The sequence below is a fragment of the Schistosoma haematobium genome, chromosome 1 (assembly GCF_000699445.3).
Source record: "Schistosoma haematobium chromosome 1, whole genome shotgun sequence".
NCBI classification, from domain to species: Eukaryota; Metazoa; Platyhelminthes; class Trematoda; order Strigeidida; family Schistosomatidae; genus Schistosoma; species Schistosoma haematobium.
This window is the reverse complement of record NC_067196.1, coordinates 2,077,003-2,098,510: the sequence shown is the minus strand read 5'-3', so window position 1 is coordinate 2,098,510 and position 21,508 is coordinate 2,077,003. Positions and strand designations below refer to the sequence as shown.

Genomic DNA, 21,508 nt, shown 5'->3' with positions numbered 1-21,508 from the left:
ATCAATAAAAAGAAAATGGAGCATACCATTTCAAAGAATATATTAGTGTGAACTATAAAACAATGAATGGTAAGTTGAGAAAGAGAGGTGTGGAGAAGATTTGTAGCTCAGGTGGATGATTTTGGGAGTTTTGTTCTCTGAGCTGGATGGTTTGGTCGTGGAGCTTTCATCGTTCTTCTGAACGACATCATCAGCACAAACTTCAGATAGAAGTGAAGTGTTCGAATTTCTCCATATGCGTTTCACAGCTTGTTCTGTCAACAAGAACCAATCAACATCGAGGTGCACAGAACAAGCTGTGAAACGCATATGGAGAAATTCGAACACTTCACTTCTATCTGAAGTTTGTGCTGATGATGTCGTTCAGAAGAACGATGAAAGCTCCACGACCAAACCATCCAGCTGAGAGAACAAAACTCCACCAAAAAGAGAAGTGTATAAAATTCCATTCTTTGTAAAAATAATTACATATTTCATTGAAATCATGAACCGATATAAATTAGACCACTATTGAAAACTTGGAAGCACTGGATGAACATTTTGTCCTAGTATGCGACTCCTCGAACTCATGACCTTTAGTCTCACGCATGAACGCTTGACTACTGAGCCGGTATCCAACAGTGATTTATGTGGCGCATATGTATTCGATGCTCTATCTGTACCAATATTTATGTGTTCAAATAAATAAATAAATTCAGGGTATGACTAACTTTGTGAAACCGCAATGTATATATAATTAATTAATCACTGAGTAATGACCAATGTCATGTTTGTCAAGAGATTTTTTAATGCTGATCAGATTGTCCTAACCTAGTCGCAATGTGCCCACTAGTTTCAGTGACTCAACATTATGCTCACTATTTTGAGGGGTTATATTGTAAGAGTATAAGAGAATATTTTGTTCTCTGAAGAAGTGGCTTACACTAAGTCACGAAACGTCAGAAAATCTATTTTTTCTACTCATTGGAATATTTACAAATATATTAATTTATTAATAACAATCTATCCAATGATCAATTTATTCAAAATTATCAAGTCAAACCCTGGTAATGATACCCAGAAACATGAAACATAATAAAAGTGAACAATTTCTATTCATCTAATCTAACTACTCACAATGATACTTTAGCGTGAGAGAAACAGAGAGATTATTTTTATAATCGAACTGAAGATACGTAATTGTCCTATACATAACTCCTTCTCACGTAAACATAGGTACAACAAGGCATGAAATAGATATGAGTCACATAAATCATCCGATTTGTGTGAGGGCTGGGATACTGCCCGGATGCTCGAAACGAAACAGGTGGTTTTCTTAGGGGGCCACATCTAGATCCTTCGACCTAAAGGTCTAATCCACAAGGCAGTGGAGCAACATCAGAAGATGCAGTATCATGGTAACCTGTGACCAACAATTGGTACATATGGTGTTTGTTCTCTCAGGATACTGGATCCAGCCCATGTGCATCATTGGTTTGGAATTTGGGTTTTCCGATTCCCCTAAGTGAATCCTCCATATCCACAAACCCGGTTAAAGCACCGAATATTTGCTTTTCGTCCTCTCAATTTTGTGAACAACAGTAATGTCGCGAGAAAACAGTGAGCAGGACTTCCCTGGCAGTGGTTTTATGAACGTGGCCATGCGAGAGCATTTGGAGAAGGAGAGTTGATTCTCCCCATTCTTGGACATAACAGGAGATTTGGGGGCAACTCCTTCTCAAACGATAATATATACATGTATCTTATCAAGTGTCAGCGTTCTTGAGAACATAAAGAATGTCTATAAATCTGTTTGATGAATTAGAATTATGATTTACAGTTGATGATTACGGTTAGAAATTAGATTTGGGGGGGGGTCATCACAAACTGACATAAGCTATAATGCCAAGACTCTATTTAGCCAAACGGACGAGTGAATTTCGCGCCAAAATCCGAGATCTATTATCTTATACCCGATTGGTTCGTTCATAAATTATAGTCTCGCCACAATTTCTTCACTGACAATAAGTACGTTGATTTTTTTCTTCAAATTTAATGTCAGCACTCTATTGCACCATGTTGTACAATCCCTTTCCATAAGTAATGTTATTCAATCTACGTTTAAAACACTTTTAATTCAATGATTATTTCGTTATCAGAAGAGGGTTTTGTGAAGAATTCAGTAAATTTAATAGTGGAATTCATGAGTCAATTAAAGATAGACCACAATGGGAAACTTGAAATCACTGGATGGCCGTTTCATCCTAGTATGGAACTCTCCTCAGCAGTGAGTATCCATAAATCCACTCGGCGAGATTCGAACCCAGGGTCTATTGGTCTCACACGTAAACGCTTAACCTGTACACTACTGAGCCAGCATTGAACGGTGTTAAAGTTGTTAAAAAGAACATTTCACTGAGTCACTTACGTTTCTATAATGAAGTTTTAAATGTCAATTAAGAAAAATACACATCTCATTAAATAGTTATGGATAATGAATTCCAAATCGATAAAGTAATATTCTATCAGTAACTTGAGGTTAAGGTCATTGTGTTAAATGAAATGAATGTTTTATGCAAAATGTTAAGAGAGAGAGAGGATTGACAAGGATATTAGAGTTTCAAAGTTATAAATGATTTGATCAATTTGATTAAGGATTAAATGACTTTATTAAGAGGTCAAGATAGGAAAACAGGTTAAATATAGTTCTTCTTCAATCAAAGTCAACAAGTCACTTCGAATAAGTGTTAGTAGCTTTAGTTATATAAACAAAACAAAAAAAAAACAACAGGCGGTGATCTTGCAAAGAAGAATATACAAATGAAATAAGAGTTTTGGTCATGGATAGTATTCAATATCAGCATAATGTATATGGCTAATTGTCGAAATAGACCTGATATTTAATATGGATATGTTTGATTTGTTATAACACTGGATTCATAGAAGTATTCACTTCAATGGCAGTAATATATAAAAGAAACATTGCAATAAGGAAGAATTAGTCCGTAGAAAGAAAGATATGAAGCGATTTTAATCTCATAGTTTAAGGGAAGACAGAGAGTGTGATCGATTCTCTGCCATGTCCCTGAGCCTCCAACCATTGGTTACAACAGTCACGCAGACCTCAACCAAGTAGTCTGCGTCTATCGATATGGTTAAGAATACAAGTTAGTGACTTTAAGGACTGATGCCATGTTTTGGTTTGGCCGCCTCTAACTTTCTTCCATTCGTCTCCAACACTAGTCATCAATGGGCGTCTAAATGAATGATAACTTTCAAAAATTATTTCTGGACTATTATTGTACATATATTCTTATTGTATAGCTATTACGTAACTAGATTATTTATGCTTATATTTCTTTTATCATAAGTTTTCATTTCATCGGTTAGCTACTGTTATGCGATTTACTATTCTTAATTTATTCCCAATCTATTAGTTACTGTATGCCTTAATCACATCCACTTTTGACTTGATCTTGTACAACTATTACTTTTCTCATTTTATGGTTTGATGCGGTCTGGTCTGCTTGGTATATAAACTACGTATCTCTGAAGTGTATTATTCATATAGTGAAGGCGGATATTGCGGTCTGAATTCAATGAACACAGTAGACGGAGGAGCTACTGAATCGGGGACCTATAAAGATTTAAAGTTGACTCAAGGTTGCTAGTGCTGATTGACGTGTCATTGGTTTAGCACAGAAATAAGTTCATGGCAGTCGATATGTTGTTTAACGACTTTTTCACATGATATTTTTGAGAGGAATATGAGTTATGATCATCAACTTAGCACCCAATACGAATGTCGGTTCAATTAGCCAAATCATCTATTACCACGGAAAAACAAGACGTTCACAAGTGGAGAAACTTATGAAAGTCTACACACAAAAAAATGCAGTTTGGAAGGAACAGATATAATGAAGGAATAATAGACAAGGAACTATACCAAACTCAAGATTGAGTAACAGATAGACAATGAATATGGCTTTATTAATGGTATTGATTTTGCAGCATAGCACTAAGCAGTCTAATAGATTTATTCTTGATGTTATTGTAAATTAAGAAAAGAGAAATCACTTTGCTTACCAAATAGTTGACTGTTGTGTACTATTTAACGGCTTTGAAGAGTCCATCTGTTGTTGTTCAACTTGATCTTCTGTGAAAATTTCCCAACTGGGTAGACCTATCGATCTGGATGATGCAGGGACTGTTGTAGTTGTACTTAACTGAGAACAAAAATCGATAAGAAAAAAAGTGTAACTACACAGGTAATATTTCAGTTTAGTGATGAAAACAAGTTAGAATGAACAGATAGAATGTTAGATAATTAACAATGGTCGACAATAGTATCTTCGATTATATGAATCTGTGATTGTTAAAGACTTGGACCCATACCATCTAATGTAAATTAAGGATTTATTTAATATAATTAAACCTCAAAATAATCAATTTGGTTAACAAACGAGTACATATAAACGTTTCCTACTAAATAGTTAATCAATTCATGCATTGTAATGCTTCATTTTCTAAACTGGGTAAAAATCAGCACAAACTTCACAATAGAAGTCATTAGGATTTATCCATATATGGATAACAGAATGTTTTGTCGATCTTGATCCTGACTAAATGTTGTTGACATTTATTCTGTAAATAACCAATCAAGATTAAGGTAGATCAAATAAACTCTCAGTCATAAATGAAAAAAAATTCTACTGGTTTACTACTAACTGAATTTTATGCTGATGATGCTATCGAAAATGACAATGAATGTTTCACAGTTAAACTACTTCGTTTAAAGAACTTAAATCCATCTAAATCATCCACTTGAACAAGGAAACTCTCCCAACATTCCAAAATGCATAGCAATAACATTTAAACCTAGTTAATCCCCCCTTAGTTACTGAATAGAAAAGTTTGATACGATATTTATGAAATATGTTTTCGTATATCGGCTATGAACGAAACTTTCTCATTTAAAGGGTAATAGTATTATGTAGCTCCCTGAAGAACTGATACACGTGTAATGCGGGAGGGGGGACATGAATTAGAGAATATCTGGTTAAAACTCAAAAATCTTAACCAGTAATTTATTGCTCCTCAACAAAATATCGTTACAGTTGCTTATTTACAGTTTTGAGGATTAGATTACAGAATTATTGACAGTAGTAATCAATATTGTAGAATAAAGTGACGTTGTGATATTGTGTAAATGTTATGTCCCGATAAGAATAATGAATGGTAACTTTTTGGGATCCATTTATTTATGGATCAATACTATATGTACATTTTTATGGTGTAATTGTTAATAAACTAAATTATACATATTCATGTCCCTCTTATTATGAGGTTTATTTTAACCTATGAACTATGATTATACGACTTACCATTCTTGAATTAGGCCCTGTCTATTAATCACTACCTAAAACATTCACAGCCACATTTGGCCCAATCTTGTACAAATACTGTTTACAATTGTATGGTATGATGTGGTCTGTTTAGTTGGTGTATATCAACCCCACTATGTTTGAAATCAATGATTCATATGGCAGAGACTGAGATTGATGTTCTGGACTTAACTGGCTGGGTTAGGCAGTAAGCAGGATCGATAGACTTTAGACTACTCGCACGGGTTTTACGCGTCATTGATCCGAACGACAATTCACTGCTCTCTAATTGGCGGTATCGTTACCTTATATACTAACAGGGCACACAGGCCATAAGTTATAACAGTAAACAATTTGATTACTTAATGAACAAATACTTATCTAGCTTATTTCGATATCCAATTTGAATACCGACAACTGTAGTTGATGAATCGGTATTGTCTATCTGTGGATCTGTAAGCAGTATTTAGTTTACCGTTAACTGTCTAAGTATATTAAACTTAACAGCTTTACAAACTGCACATACTACTACTAGAAGATGTCATCATGAGAAAAGTAGAAATTTGAAGGTAGTTATAACCAAATAATTACAACATTTAACCGGTTTGTTTTTCTTAAACCATTTGTCACAACTAGAAGAAAAAGTTATACGCCAATGAAAGAAAAATATTCATCTACCTGTGAAAAAAAAACTAATTACACTAGCCAACAATTTATTATTTATCGATCTACATTTATGATGGCAGAAAACAGACCTATGTCGTAATTATTATCTCGCATGTTGATCTAGTTATATGGGTAATCGATCAGAATAGTACATAGTATAGCTTTGAGACACAATGATAGTCAGTCCATCAGTCAGCAACAATGCAGAACCAGATAAGTATGTGCATCGGTCCAACCTACCACACCTCATTAGCAAACCAATGTGAACACCAAATTCATAGAAGTAGTTACTTCAATGGTAGTAATATATAAAAGAAAGAATGTGTATAAGGACATAGTATAGAAAGAAAGAATTAGTTCGTAAGGTAAGATAGAGAGTGTATGCACTTACACCATTGTGATCGATTCTGAGCCATTTCACACACAATCTCCAACCACTGATTATGATAGTCACGCGGACTCCAATCAAGTAGTCTGCATCTCCCAACATGGCTCACACTAGAAGTTAGTGACTTCAACGACTGATAACCCGTTTCGGTTTGGCCACCTCTAATTTTCTTACAACCGTCTCTAATAATAGTCAGCATCGCACATCATGGTAATCGGTGTTCAGGCATACGTAACACATGGCCAAACCATTTCAGTGAAGATTTACAACATCATCAACTCATTTACCATCATTCCCTAATATCCTCTGTCTAACCTCACTATTACTTACCCGGTGATCCCAGCAGACGCCAGCAATATTTCTAAGGCATCTGTGGTCAAATACTAGTAGCTTACGAGTGTCTTCTACTCTTAATGGCCATGTGTCGCAGCCGTAAACTAGAACAGAACGAACTGCCACACAGTATACTCGTCCTTTAATAGATAGATGGATATTTCGCCTTCGTCATAATTGATGTAAGCTGAGAAAAGCCAAACCAGCTTATTGAATCCGTACTGAGATTTTGTTAGACACCAACCCATTCGAACTGATCAGACTTCAAAGATAAGTGAAGTTGTCAACGTGTTCGACTATTTCACACTCTATCCTTAGTTCAGGTGTTGATACAGACCAGTCCTGGAACAACAACTCGTATTTCCAATGGTAAAAGAGCATTCTATACATTCTGCCATTGTTGCTCAATACTAGCAAAAAGATTGTGTTTTTTTTGTCAGCTTCTACACTAAACAGGACTATATCATCTGCACATTAATATAAATATATTGAACAAATAAATTCTTTTTCCAAAATCATTCATATCAAATGTACTTAATGCAGATATTCATAGAATATTAACAATACTACTAATAAGTAGCTTAAATGAATTATTGAAAGAAAAAGAAAACAGCAGACACTGGGACATCATGAAACATTCATGTTTATTTTTTCTTGGTTGATAAGGTGTGTTATTGATAAGAAAAAGAATAATTAATAAACAATAGAATAATAAGAATAATAAGAAGAATATATGAATTATTATAACAATAATGACCTTAAATATAACCATATGGTATTATTCAAGAACAAATATCTTCCATGACTTATTAAAAGGCAAATCAATGATGCATATTGAATAGTATTATTGTAAAGAGAATCAAAAGGTGAAATAATGAGCGAAAGAATTTGATCAATTTTTTTTAATGAAAGTATACTCACACTTAATGTGGAATGAGTTATGTATAAAGTTGATGATTTGCATGGATTGTAGATGACATCATAACACAAATATTACTGTTATATATATATTTTTTTTGGGGGGGGGTGTTGATAGATTTTCGTCAGTAGTGAAATCTATAATGAATGTTTCGTTGTATTCAGGATTAGTCATTTGGATTTATCAGCATTAAAATGTAAACCCAATAACCATTTATATTAATCGCTAATGAATGATTTAAAGTGCTACTGAATTCAGTTAATCATAGGATGTTTATATTGTTATTATAAGTAAAACACTTTGTTTATCACAGAATTTCAATAGTTGAGATCATGAGTTAATTGAAGCTAGATCACCATGGAAAACCTGAAAGCACTGGATGGCCATTTCATCCGATTGTAGGACTCCCACAGTAGTGCACATTCACAATCTGGCTTAGCGAGATTCGAACCTAGGACTTATCAATCTCGCGCACATTAGGCTTTGAATAGTAACAGAAAGTTAACTTATTGATTCTTTTGTTTATAAGCTTAATTAGAAGAAGGTTATGGACAAATTGACAGTTCAATATGGGTTTCCACTGAAAGTCAATCAAATAATTTGTCCAATAAACTTCATAAATTACTTATGTATTCAAATAACAGTAAAGATGAAATATGGATAAAGTTATATTCGAGCGAAGATTAAATCACGAGTAACTTCTGAGCCAAATTAATCGACTAATATTATCTATATATTCCAATGGTTAAGGTGATCAACTTTTAGTTACTAAGTACCACATTCTAACCCCATCGCATCTACTTCGGTTAAGGTAACTAGATAGTATCGTTAGCCCCTAACACTTAGAGTGTGGCTTATACATGGTGAAGGAGTTAAACTAAATTTTTCAAAAATCGATTAATTGGTTACTACAACTTTATTGCCCTTAAATTCCCTGGTACGGCCGAGAGTGGAGAGAGTCAGCTCTCCCTCGAAAAATGCACCCACATGGCCACGTGCATACAACCACTGCCAGTGAGGTCCTACTCACTACCTGATCATACTCAACGCGTTGTTTAAGAAATTCAGAGGACGAAAAGCGAATGTTACATGCTTTATCAAGGTTGTTGGTTATGAAAAAGAGATTGAAAAACCTTGATTCCAAATAAATGGTACACATAGTCTCCAGGATCCTGCGGGAACAATTGGCGTACGAACCAATCATTGGTCACCAGCTACCATGAGACTGAATCTCCTTACGTTGCTCCACTACTTTGTGGATTAGACCTTTAAGTCAAAGGCTGGAGGTGCGAGCCCCTAAGAAAACCACCTGTTTCGGTTTGAGCACCCGGGCAATATCATTGCCAACACACAAATTGAATGATTTATGTAACGCATATCTGTTTGGTATCTCCTTGTACCAATGTTTATGGGTTGATGTATATATATTCGTTAAATTTTAGCTTTATCGAATGGATGTGCCAATTAGTTCGTCCCAATCAGCACACAACTTGGAACATTTATGGATTTGTCAAAGTTGATTTGCCAAATCAGCTCGAAGTGATGAATTTAAAAAGATGAATAGTAAAAAAATCTAAATAATACAGAAGTAACGATAATGAGACAAATTTAAAATTGAGAATATAATTGAAAAGGCAAGATGAAAAAGTTTATACGAAGGAATATTGAAAGACAAGACGAATGTCGAGTGAATGTATCTATGTTATTATAACTAATTTTGAGTCATATCAAGAGAATCTCTTAACTAGTGATCGTGGTTATTACACAAACCTCAATCACGTGGTCAGCATCTATCAATACAATACAAGCTAACAGTTATTAACTTTATGGATTGATGCCAAGTTTTGTTTTTATCACTCTCAACTGTTACACCAGCTAACATTGTCTATTGAGGCAGGCAACAGTTCAAGATATACAATCTATTTTTCTAGATACTTGCCTACTATATTTCTAAAGATTCTAATTATAAATGTATAAATTAGAACACACACAAAAAAAATAATTAACCTGTGCTTTATTCCATGAACTAGGTTCTAATTGATTTTCTTTTTGCCATGATGAAGGTATTCCAACAGGTCGTATAAAATCTGATGTGATCGGTGGTAGATCACGTATGAATACAGAATTTTCTTGACATAATTTATCTTGTTTAATTTGATAATTAGATTTATTAGAAATAATACTTTCCGATGAATGAATAGTTCCCAAACCTGATTGATTCGCTTTTTGTATTAAAAAAAAAAAGAAAGAAGAAGATATAAAGTTAAAGTAATTCAGATCATTTATTGAAATCAATAATTATTTCAATAATCAAAATGATCTATGAATAAGAAGATACAAAGTGAATATTCAAACTTCACTCTATTGTACAAGTCAGTGACTATTAGGATTTAGTAGCTAAGTTGATAACACGATGGTGTTTGAAGCGAATGGTACTGAGTTCGAGTCTCAGAGTGAACATCAACTTTGAGATGCAGTTACATTCAGCTGATGAGTCAAAAATAGGATGAAATGCTCGTTAAATTGGATTCCACTGTTAGTCACTATCCATCTTTGCCTATGGTGTTTGTGAATTAAGGCAATATCGAGGCAATAAGCATAGTATGCACATATATATGCCAATAGGTGACTGATCAATTTCAGTCCTAAATAACAATGGGAAGATACAAGTAAACAACATCAAGTGAATTTGGAACTAGCAATAGTTCATAATGTCAACCGACAGTGGTTTGTTTGTACTGACAGATATTTCTTTAATGATGTTGCATTCATCAAGATAGATAGATTAATTCTGAAGTATTTATTGTGGTATCCCAGAAAACATTATCAGAGTCTGTTCTTTAGGTTGGTTCAAAAGTTCCACAATTATAAACCATTCACATGATAAAGAATCCAATATCAAAGAGAAAGTTTAAAAAGAAATGAGGCTATTCACCATGGAAAAACAGTGATTTCACTAACAATATTGATAATAACGATATGAGCCAAACAACAAGAACCCTGAATCTTAGGGTTAGATATTAGTTGCCTCCCATCAGCAAGACATATCGGTGATCTAGAGGAAACTAGTGTTTCTTGTGAGATTACAACCCACAACATTTAAATGTTACAATCAACACTGAAAGTAAATCATTTCGTTTACGAATGAACTTTGATTGTAAGGATTAAAATTTGAAACCAAGTGATTCAGTGTTCCTATTTATTACTCTATGCAGACTTGAAAGTTCAGTTACTAATACAAAGAAGAGGTGAGTTATATCATGTACACATTCACGATTTTATGATAATTTGCTACTGATAGTAGTTAATCTAGTTCGTCGTGTTTCAATTATCCTTTATGACATTTATCATGTTGCAACTACTCAAGATAAATTTTAGACGAGAAGTAGTTGATTTTCAGCTCATTACTATTAATAGATAGACATGAAACTGCCCCCAAACGCCCTGGTATGGCCGAGAGTGGGTGGACCTTCCTTCCCTCTCGAAATGCCCTCACATGGCCACGCGTATACAGCCTTTGCCAGGGAAGTCCTACTCACTGAATTCTCGCACCATGGGTGTTGTTCACGAAATTGAGAGGACGAAAACTGAATGTCCGTCGCTTTAACCGGATTCCAAACCAATGGTGCACATGGGCTCCAGTATCCTGAGGGAACAAATGACGTATGAACCAAGTGTTGGTCACCGGCTGCTATGGGACCGCATCTCCCCACGATACTCCATTGCCTTGTGGGTCAGATCTTTAGGTCCAAGGCTCGGGGAGTAGCCCCCTGAGAAAACCACCTGCTTCTGTCTGGGCACCCGAGCAGTATCACAGCCCACACACACACACACACACACAAATATGGTGTGGCGCATATACATTTGGTGCCCTCTCGTACCAATATTAATGTGTTCAAATAAAATAAAATAAAAATCATCATCAGGAAAAAAAGAGAACTAAGAAGACATGAAAAGATTTAGTCAAGCAATTGACAAACTTGTACATGATAATAAGAGTAGTAAAAACTATAAATCATTTCTACTTACAACGCCACATTTCTTTGGTTCTTATTACTGGAGCAACTAAATTATTCTCTTGTGTACTAGTTTCAATTAAACGTAATGAAGCTAATTTCTTTCTTGTATTTTCATTGTGATTTTCATTATAAGAATTATCAGATGTGAATGTGCCAACAATATCAGATGATGATGATGTAACAGTAGACTTTAAAGAATGTTCGTATCTCTGAAAAAACGCTCTAGAAATAAAAGAAATAGTATGATAAGTATAAAGTGTTTTTGAAATAAAAATCTATGTAAATCAATATTCAGTACAAGATTTACATCAAGAATTGACCTTAGACAACCGTTCAGGAACCATGAAGCATCAAACAGTTGTTTCATCTCTACAGTGCCCACCTATGACCTCACGAGGGATCATACTCAGGACTTTCAAATATTTGACAACAGCTTAACCTTCAAGACTAATAAGTAAGTATTCATTGATTTATATTTTTAACTTCAATCACTTAGACATTCTGTAAGACGATTCATAATGTTGAATTTATTCAGAACTAAATAAATCTATAATATAATTTCTTTCTGATTGAGATCATGAACCGATTGATGTTAGACCACCACCTTTGGAAGCACTGGATGGCCGTTTCGTTCTATTGTGGGACTCCTCAGCAGCGCGCATCGACGACCCCGCTCGCGGGACTCGAACCCAGGGCCTTCGGTCTCCCGCGCGAACGCTTAACCAACTGGACCACTGAGCCGGCATCCAATGGTGATAGTGTCTAACATCAACCAATCCACGAAATCGCGCGACCAACTTCCGTTGTACTGAGGTAGATACCTGTCTCTACACGACATGGATAATTGTTGACAGCAATCCTCCGGTAAAGTGGTTATTATAAAATGTAGAGATGAATAGAAATTGACCGATAACTTTTGTGAAACGCAACTCTCCTTAAAACATATGAAAACTGACAAATCATATTTTACAAGTACCTTTAAATGTAATAATCAATTTAACTGTTGATACCAAAGCACATACATTGGAAAAAAAAGAGAGGAAGGAAAATGTTCGTATTTCTGATCAAGGATGAATTTTACCACCAGCTAACTGCTCATCTACAGGAAGTGAGTTTGATAGATATTGTGACTTTAGCTTGAGTCGATTTATACCCTGTGCCAATTGTTGTGTCTTTGACTGAAAGATTACAGAGCAGTGTATTATCGACCAGATCAGTGACATGTACGAACGACCTAGTGTTCTGATTGGTCCCACTTCCCTGTCTAACCCAGCCAGTTGAGTCCAGAACGCAAGTCTTAGCCTCTGAGATATGAATCATTGTATTTCAGACATACTCTATTTATATACTAACCAAACAGACCACATCGTACCATAAAAATAGAAAACAACATTTGTACAATATTTAACGAATGAAATAAACAATGACCAATAGGGAATGTCCATTTAACGTCCAAGGACATCACTAGACTTAACATGATAATTATTGGTACATTCCTCTGCATCCATAACACTAGCCGGAGACCTGAGTGCTCAGGTCAGGTGTCCAGTCGTTTGGGTGGCCGACGGGGAATTGTTGGTCACAGGTCAGATAACGGGGACCGTCTACTACAACTGTGCACAGACCACAACCTGTTTCTGCTTAGCACTAACTACTGGTAGTCATCTTCGATGTGTCATCTGGCGCCCTCCCTCTGTATCTCAAACCCGGACTCATATTGATCACATAGCGATCGGGTACCACTGATGTGGTTGCGTACAAAACTGCATCTAATTTTAGAGTACCTATGTGGACTCTGATCATGTCCTTGTTTGCGCTAATCTTATCTTACGTTTCAGTAGCTAACATGTTTATCGTCCTAAACGGAGGCATGTCAGCAAAGTGGTTGCAGCTTCTGTTGCAAGTAAATATCAAACCGCGCTAGTTTCAAAGCTAGCAACCATCTCACCGAAAAGCAAAGATGAGTATTGGTTGCATTTGCATGGCGCCATGAAAATGGAGAGTAAAATCGCTTGCGGCTTCGCGAAAAGTCCCGCTTACAACTGCTCTGCTGTCCCGGCGACATCGATCAGATTGTCTTACCCTCCAAGGCCCACGATGAATAATCCACCTAACAAGGCAGAAGATCATGGATCCATTAAAGTTAGACATTAGAGACGTTGAATGCCAGCTCAGTGGTCTACAGGTCAAGCGTTTGAGCGTGAGGTCAAAGGTCCTGGGTTTGAGTACGTAAATGGAAATTTTAGTCCCCTAATCAGTCGGCATTATATTCAAAAGCCTGTTTGGAAACTTTATTCTAATATTCCTGGAGAAATGATAAGATTTTATAATTGACTTCCAAAACTGAACATAAATAGAAATTATAGATTCTTCGTCCATTTAGAAACTTATCAACTTTAAAAACCTCTTACAGAATCAACATCATATAACTGACTATTTATTTCGTTGAAAACATGTAATCAACTTGAATTATTATTTTTTGTACTTCAAAATATATATTACAAAAATGTAGTTGTGTCATATCGAATCGATGGAATGTCGCTAGCAGTGAAATACAGGACGATTATTCCATATTACTTGAGAATCATCAGCTGGATATGCCTTCATCCTAGAATTGATACTTACTCCAGGATTCGAACCCACTAACCGTTCAGTTAAAAATCCTAACACGTGGAAGGCAACCAATGACAACATGCATGCGAACTGCTGATGAATGCCACACTAGAATGAAATAGCAATTCAGTGCTTTCTGGCTTTTAATAGTTGTTTAACTACAAACTTCATGTATTAAAAAAACGCCTTCTATTTTTGTTATGAATCAAAAACTGGATGGTTTATGGCGATCAAATTAAATGAAAAAGGGCATTCAATTGATATTTCATCTTAGCATGACGTCATATTACAATCCATCCTAGGTGAAATCAATATAGAATCTGGAATAAATGTAAATTAATTCAAGCTACAACACCATCCCGATGCAAAAGGAAATGAATAAAGACAGTCAAAGTCGTCAGAATAATAATCACTCAGTCAGCTACAACTTAAGACCAGACATATATGTGCATTGGTCCAACTTGCCACACCTCATTAGCAAAACAATATGAACACCGAATTCATAGAAGTAGTTACTTCAATGGTAGTAATTTATAAAAGAAAGGTTGTGTATAAGGATATAGTATAGAAAGAAAGAATTAGTTCGTAGAAGGAAAGATATAAAGCGATTTTGATCTCACAGTTTAAGAGAAGATAGAGAGAGTATACAGTTACACCATTGTGATCGATTCTGAGCCGTGTCACACAGTCTCCAACCATTGGTTACGATAGTCACGCAGACTCCAACTAAGTAGTCTGCGTCTCCCAACATGGCTCACACTAGAAGTTAGTGACTTCAAGCACTGATGACACATTTTGGTTTGGCCACCTCTAATTTTCTTACAACCATCCTCAACACTAGTCAGCATTGAGCGTCGTGGTAGTCGGTGTTCAGGTATACGCAACACATGGTCCAACCATCTCAGTCGGTGAAGATTCAAAACCTCATCAACTCATTTACCATCATTCCTTAATACCCTGCATCTAACCTCACTACCACACACCTGGTGATCCTAGTAGATGCGAGCAATATTTCCAAAACATCTGTGATCAAATACTAGTAGCTTACAAATATGTTCTACTCTTAATGGCCACATTGTGCAGCCATAAACTAGAACAAAACGAACTGCCACACAGTATACTCGTCCGTTAATTAATAGGAGGATAACAGTAGAAACGATGACAATTGCAAAGATTAAACATAAGAGAATACGAGGTTCATAAAAAAGAAAATCAATTCATAGCATGAAATAACAGTGACTATTCAAACAAACAAACTAACTAACTAATGTCAACCATTGAATGAGAAAATATCTTAAAGATAAACATAGAATATTACAAATAGCCAACAGAACTACCAATGGAAAGAACAAAGTTTAAGAGAATATATATATGAAGACATAGAGAGTGTGACAAGGAAACTGTGATAAGCTATAAACTAATCATACCCCACACACATTCACATTCTTATATATACATACACTGAATACATATATGGAGATTTTACTAAAGTAACTTGTTTTTCTTTTCCCTGATCGGATAATCACTACAACAGAGGTAGTTCATATATATTCAATACTGTAAACAGTAAAATGTAATGAATTTACTGAATATGGTTTAATCATCAAAATGTAAACTATGAGAAACAGTATACTACTTATGAAAAAAAGTAGTATATCACAAATACAGACATACATTGAAGGAAGAGAAGAAAAAATATTGTGGAGACACTTAAAAACAAAGAAAAAAAAGAAATAATAGTAACAACTGATATGTCACTGAAGATGGATATTGGCTAGCAGTGAATCTTTGCATAAAAAGCTTGTGACTTAAGGCTATATGGAGGTAATCCATACAGGATGCACATATATTGAGATGGTGGAGAAGATTTGTAGCTCAGGTGGATGATTTTGATGGAGTTTTGTTCTCTGAGCTGGATGGTTTGGTCGTGGAGCTTTCATCGTTCTTCTGAACGACATCATCAGCACAAACTTCAGATAGAAGTGAAGTGTTCGATTTTCTCCTTATGTGTTTCACAGCTTGTTCTGTGCACCTCGATGTTGATTGGTTCTTGTTGACCTTAAATTTATCATTGTTCACTTCTTTGAACAATGATAAATTTAAGGTCAACAAGAACCAATCAACATCGAGGTGCACAGAACAAGCTGTGAAACACATAAGGAGAAAATCGAACACTTCACTTCTATCTGAAGTTTGTGCTGATGATGTCGTTCAGAAGAACGATGAAAGCTCCACGACCAAACCATCCAGCTCAGAGAACAAAACTCCATCAAAATGCACATATATACCAACAAGGGACTGACTGATCAATTGGAGTCCTTGAAAACAATGGGATTATACACCAAGTGATATGTAATGGCTTTTTCCAGTAATAAATTCTACAAAACTTTATATATATCATAATTACCAGAACAGAATAAACTATTAAGATTATTATATAGTAAGTGGTATTGTAGTGAATGAGAACACAAGTGAGGACAATCAAATCTAAGAACTATATAGTAAATACTTCTCTTGCAAAATGTCAATCAGTCGTCTTAAACTTGATTGTCCTTTTATTTCCACAACAATCATTCTTTGTTCTCATTCTCCTTACTTCGATCTTCTCAACAATTCTTTTACCAAATATTTCACTTCGATGAATGATACATACTACTGGTATCTATTGACATCAGTAACACATACCACAATATGAATTAGTGTATTGAATTTGGAAAAACATTATGTTGAATTCTAACATGGTAAACAAAACTAGATTAAACTCCAATTAGTCAATTGTGATAAAAAACATTTTTATATCCCCTAGATGAGTTTATTCAGACTATTGTTAGAACACGAAGAGTAACGGGTAGATATTTTGTCCCAGTGTGCATTATCGGGGGTGGGGTGGAGAGAGTATTGGCATTTATAAACAAAAGAATAGACAATATCCATAACAACGCTTATCTCAATATACATTTATATCAAATCAAAATCATTACCATTGAGTTCCATTCCAGGACAATTAGAAATCATAGCTTACAGATATTTGGAACTAACAGCTTACATAATCAAATTCATTCAATCCATGAGTATATGACAAAAATCTTGTTCAGTCAATAACAACGTAGAACTTCGTACGTACGTACATCAGTTCGAGTTGCCACACCACATTAGCACAGAGATGCAGTTGTCGATTCAAATCCCATAGTGGTAGAGGTAATAAGAGTATAAGCAGTAATCGGAAGATTAGGGCTTGAAGATGTTATTCAAGGACTATAATCCAGTGAAATAAATTTGGAAAGAGAAAAAAGAGACAAGGAGTATTCAGGAGATTAGAATTTGGGAGAACACAAAGAGTGGATGCATCTGTGCCATTGCAAACGATTTTGAGCCATGTCATTCAGGGTCTCTAACCATCGGTTGCTATCATCTCGCGGTCCCCAACCAGGTAGTCTACACCTACCAACATGGCTCAGTCCATTTGTCAGTGACCTCATGGACTTGTGCCATGTTTTGGTCTGGCCGCCCCTAGCTTTCTTCCAACCTACTCCTATACCATCGAACATCGCACATCGAGACAGTCGGTGGTTAAGCATACGTAACAAGTGTCCCAGCCATCTCAACTGATGAATGAAAACTTAATTGGGAAAGACCGATTTATTATTTAATGCAAAATTACAGAGTTCATTTGTATAATATGGAAAATCATACATTAAAAACTACATATGCAAATCTTTTACCAATAATCTCAACCTTTATCATTCATTTATTGTTATTACAATTACTCTCTCTTTACACTCTCGTTCTATTCAATTCGATTTTCTCAATCTACTGATGCCCGACATTTCACTTCTGATTGATTACATACTACTTATGTTGACAGACATAAGTATGTTTAAGCTTGCTATGAGAATAAGCAGTTTATCAACAGTACTCAACCTAGATTCGTTCAATACATGGATTTATCATATCCTTAGTCTTGAGAAAATTTCAACTAACAAAACTATAATAACTTGATAAAGAAGTATTGTTTTCTTTCTTTCTAGGATTGAGATCTTGTACTGAGATGTGGAAATGACCAAATAATACATTTTTATATCAAAAGGGTTTTGTGGATATTATAGTAATTTCGATGGTTGAGATCATAAGTCAATTGAAGCTAGACCACCATGGAAAACCTGAAGGCATTGGACGGCCGTTTCGTCCTAGTATGGGACTCCTCAGTAGTGCGCAGTGCTTCCAGGATACTCATGGTCATCTAGCTTCAATTGACTCATGATCTTAACCATTGAAATAATACATACTTGTTAAGTCTTTAATAATGTTGCATTGCTTAGGCTAGATGGCTCAATTGAGCTTTTGTTATCAGCCTAGAAATCACTATTAGAACCTACTTCAATAAGAAGTGAGACAACAATTAGTCCACATACCAAAAAAAATCAATCTACTTTGATTTTGTTGCTTCTAAATATTAGTCTCAATAGAATTTATTAAATTCACATGTTCTTATGTTCTTAATGACAGTCTTATCCCATTGATCAGTATCCATGCTAGTATTTGACTTGCTCTATATGGTTAGGATAGTGTTATGGTAATACTTGAAATCGCCATTTTATAAGACTGAAGGTCAAGTGTTCGGCACCAGGCCTCAAGATCTGTAGTGGCTGTGCTTCGTTAACCAATCACCCTCGTAACCGTTACCATATAATCCTCAACAGTGTTAGAAATCAGATGGCAAAAGAGAAGCAGCGACTAGTTTTATTAGCAGATAACTCAGACCACAAAGCAGAGAAGCAAAATGAATGAGTCAGCGAACCGAGAGTGTAGAGTGTAAATGCGTGTATATATATATATATATATATATATATATATATAGGGAAATGTATAGAGCATCGAATCAATTGGGCAGCTAATAATAAAGCTAGCAGAATGAATATATGCGTAGGCGGTAAGCAATGTTCAAGCATACATATTTCATACAAGCACAACAATAATAAAGGTACGGATGGCTCTGTTCGCTAAATAAATTAACAAAAGGGCTTAACCGAGTTAAATGAGAACAAACTCAATTGCACGTGAGTTGCTATAGCTCCTCTATTCGGTCGTTAGTGTGAATCATCAACAAGTACATTTGAGAAGTTCTACACTAGGAATAAGGAGATACATGGTGTATCCTGGTTTTTAATGGTTAATAACCAAAGCGATGAGACTATAATTTATGGATGGTCTTTGAGCATAGCTCAAATGACCTTAGGAAAATGCATCTACCTACTAAGATCAAAGGAGGTTTAAAAATTAATGTGAGGGTTAGAAAATAGGGTTATGAATTAGATTTAGGGTTTTCATTGTGAAATACCATCAACTATACTACCTAACCATATGCATATATATGAATTTCGTGCCGAAATCGACAACTTGGTGTCTTAAATTTTATTGGTTTGTCCACAAATTATAGTCTTGCCATTAAGGCCATTCTATGATGTAAAACTGACTATATGAACTGAATCTAAACCAGTTTGTCAATTGATTCAAGAAGGACATGAATTACATGAGATTCTCTGGTATTCCCTCGATAATCTTTCAATCCATTTCCTCATCATAGTTACCTGCAAGGATTAACACGAGTAACAACAATATTAGGTCATTACAATGTTGATATTTGTTTTTGTACATGTACGTGAAAAGGGTATACGCTCAGTTCAAATTAATACCTCTCTGTGGTGTTACGTATCTCCATCAGTATAAGATGCTATGAAACGATTGTGAGTGACAGCGATCCCGAACTAATTAAAGTGATTTCTAAAATTTGATTATTCATAGATGAAGTAAAATCCGTTTTTTGAGAGGCGACTTTGTGTTGAGACTAACATCAGAACTTCAACTTTTCATGTATTGAGAGAGTTGTAATAAGTTTCTTTCTTTTTACTGAATAATATATCTCATTAACAATCGAACTGTTATGTTAATAGACGTAGACTCTACCTGGTTGGAATCAGCATGATTACCTTAACCAGTGGTTAAAGATATTGAATGACAAGGCTCGAAATTCTGAGTATCTATCTTCTCATGGACTGTAAGTTTATAAATCCTTCATTGTTTTAGGTGTTATTTATCCTTAAAACATTAATTAAATCTTTCAATAACAATAATAATTTAATCGTTGAATTCATGAGTTATTTGGAGCTAGATTACCATGGAATACCTGAAAGTACTGGACGGTTGTTTCGTCCCAATGTGGGACTCCTAAGCAGTGAGCATCGACGATCCCGCGAGATTCGAACCCAGGACTTATCAGTCCCGCGTGCGAACGCTTAATCACTAGACAACTAAGCCGGTATTCAACGGTATTAATGTCTAACTTCAACCAATCCATGGAGTTTCATCACCGTTCAGGCTTTCCATAATAATCTAGCTTCAATTGACTCATGAATTCAACTATAATAACCACAAAACCCCTCTGTGATCACGAGAATAATACCAAGAAAACAAAAAAGTGGTAGCACATAAACAAATGATACTTGAATGATAAACAAGTAAATTCTTAAACAAATGCTCTTCATCTCATATATTTTCATAGGAATAACTAAAGCACCAAAAGAAAACGGAACAAAATAGTAAAAAGAAAAGAAAAGAAAAGAAAAAAAGGGTAGAAAAACAAGGCAACAATAAGAACAATAATAAGAAAAACTTTGGGTGACGAGAGAGACACAGAGAGGAACTACGCAAAATCGAATCATTGACCTGATTATTAATTTATTGAAGAAATAAACCAAATTAATCACGAAAATCTGTTGTGAATCATTTTAATCTTTATGATAAATGAAATTTAAAAGAAAAGTCAAATACCATTATAGATGTTTGGAATGCGCTTCTCTCCCTCTAAATGCAAGTTGTTGCTTCAGGACTAGTCTGCGTTGACAACTTCACTTATCTTGGAAGTCTGATCAGCCCTAATGGGTTGGTATCGGACGAAATCTCAGCACGGATTCGAAAAGCTCGCTTGGCTTTTGCCAACTTGCGTCACCTATGGCGAAGGCGAGATATCCGTCTATCAATAAAAGGACGAGTATACTGCGCGGCAGTCCGTTCTGTTTTAATTTACGGCAGCGAAACATGGCCCTTAAGAGTAGAAGACACCCGTAAGCTATTAGTATTTGACCACAGATGCCTTCGAAATATTGCTGGCGTCTGCTGGGATCACCGGGTAAGTAATAGTGAGGTTAGA

The 21,508-nt window shown here is 35.3% G+C and overlaps 1 protein-coding gene across 2 annotated transcripts in view; it reads right to left on the bottom strand.

The window, feature by feature from the left end:
- MS3_00002458 (uncharacterized protein) overlaps window positions 1–21,508 on the bottom strand; it is a gene marked incomplete at its 5' end in the record, with an annotated part of 72,000 nt that overhangs the window by 7,303 nt on the left and 43,189 nt on the right. For both annotated transcript variants that reach the window (XM_051210060.1, XM_051210059.1), the window contains 3 exons: window positions 4,066–4,205; window positions 9,677–9,891; window positions 11,699–11,910. In XM_051210060.1, the coding sequence (XP_051072900.1) occupies window positions 4,066–4,205; window positions 9,677–9,891; window positions 11,699–11,910 (567 nt within the window). The remainder of the gene's footprint in view (window positions 1–4,065; window positions 4,206–9,676; window positions 9,892–11,698; window positions 11,911–21,508) is intronic.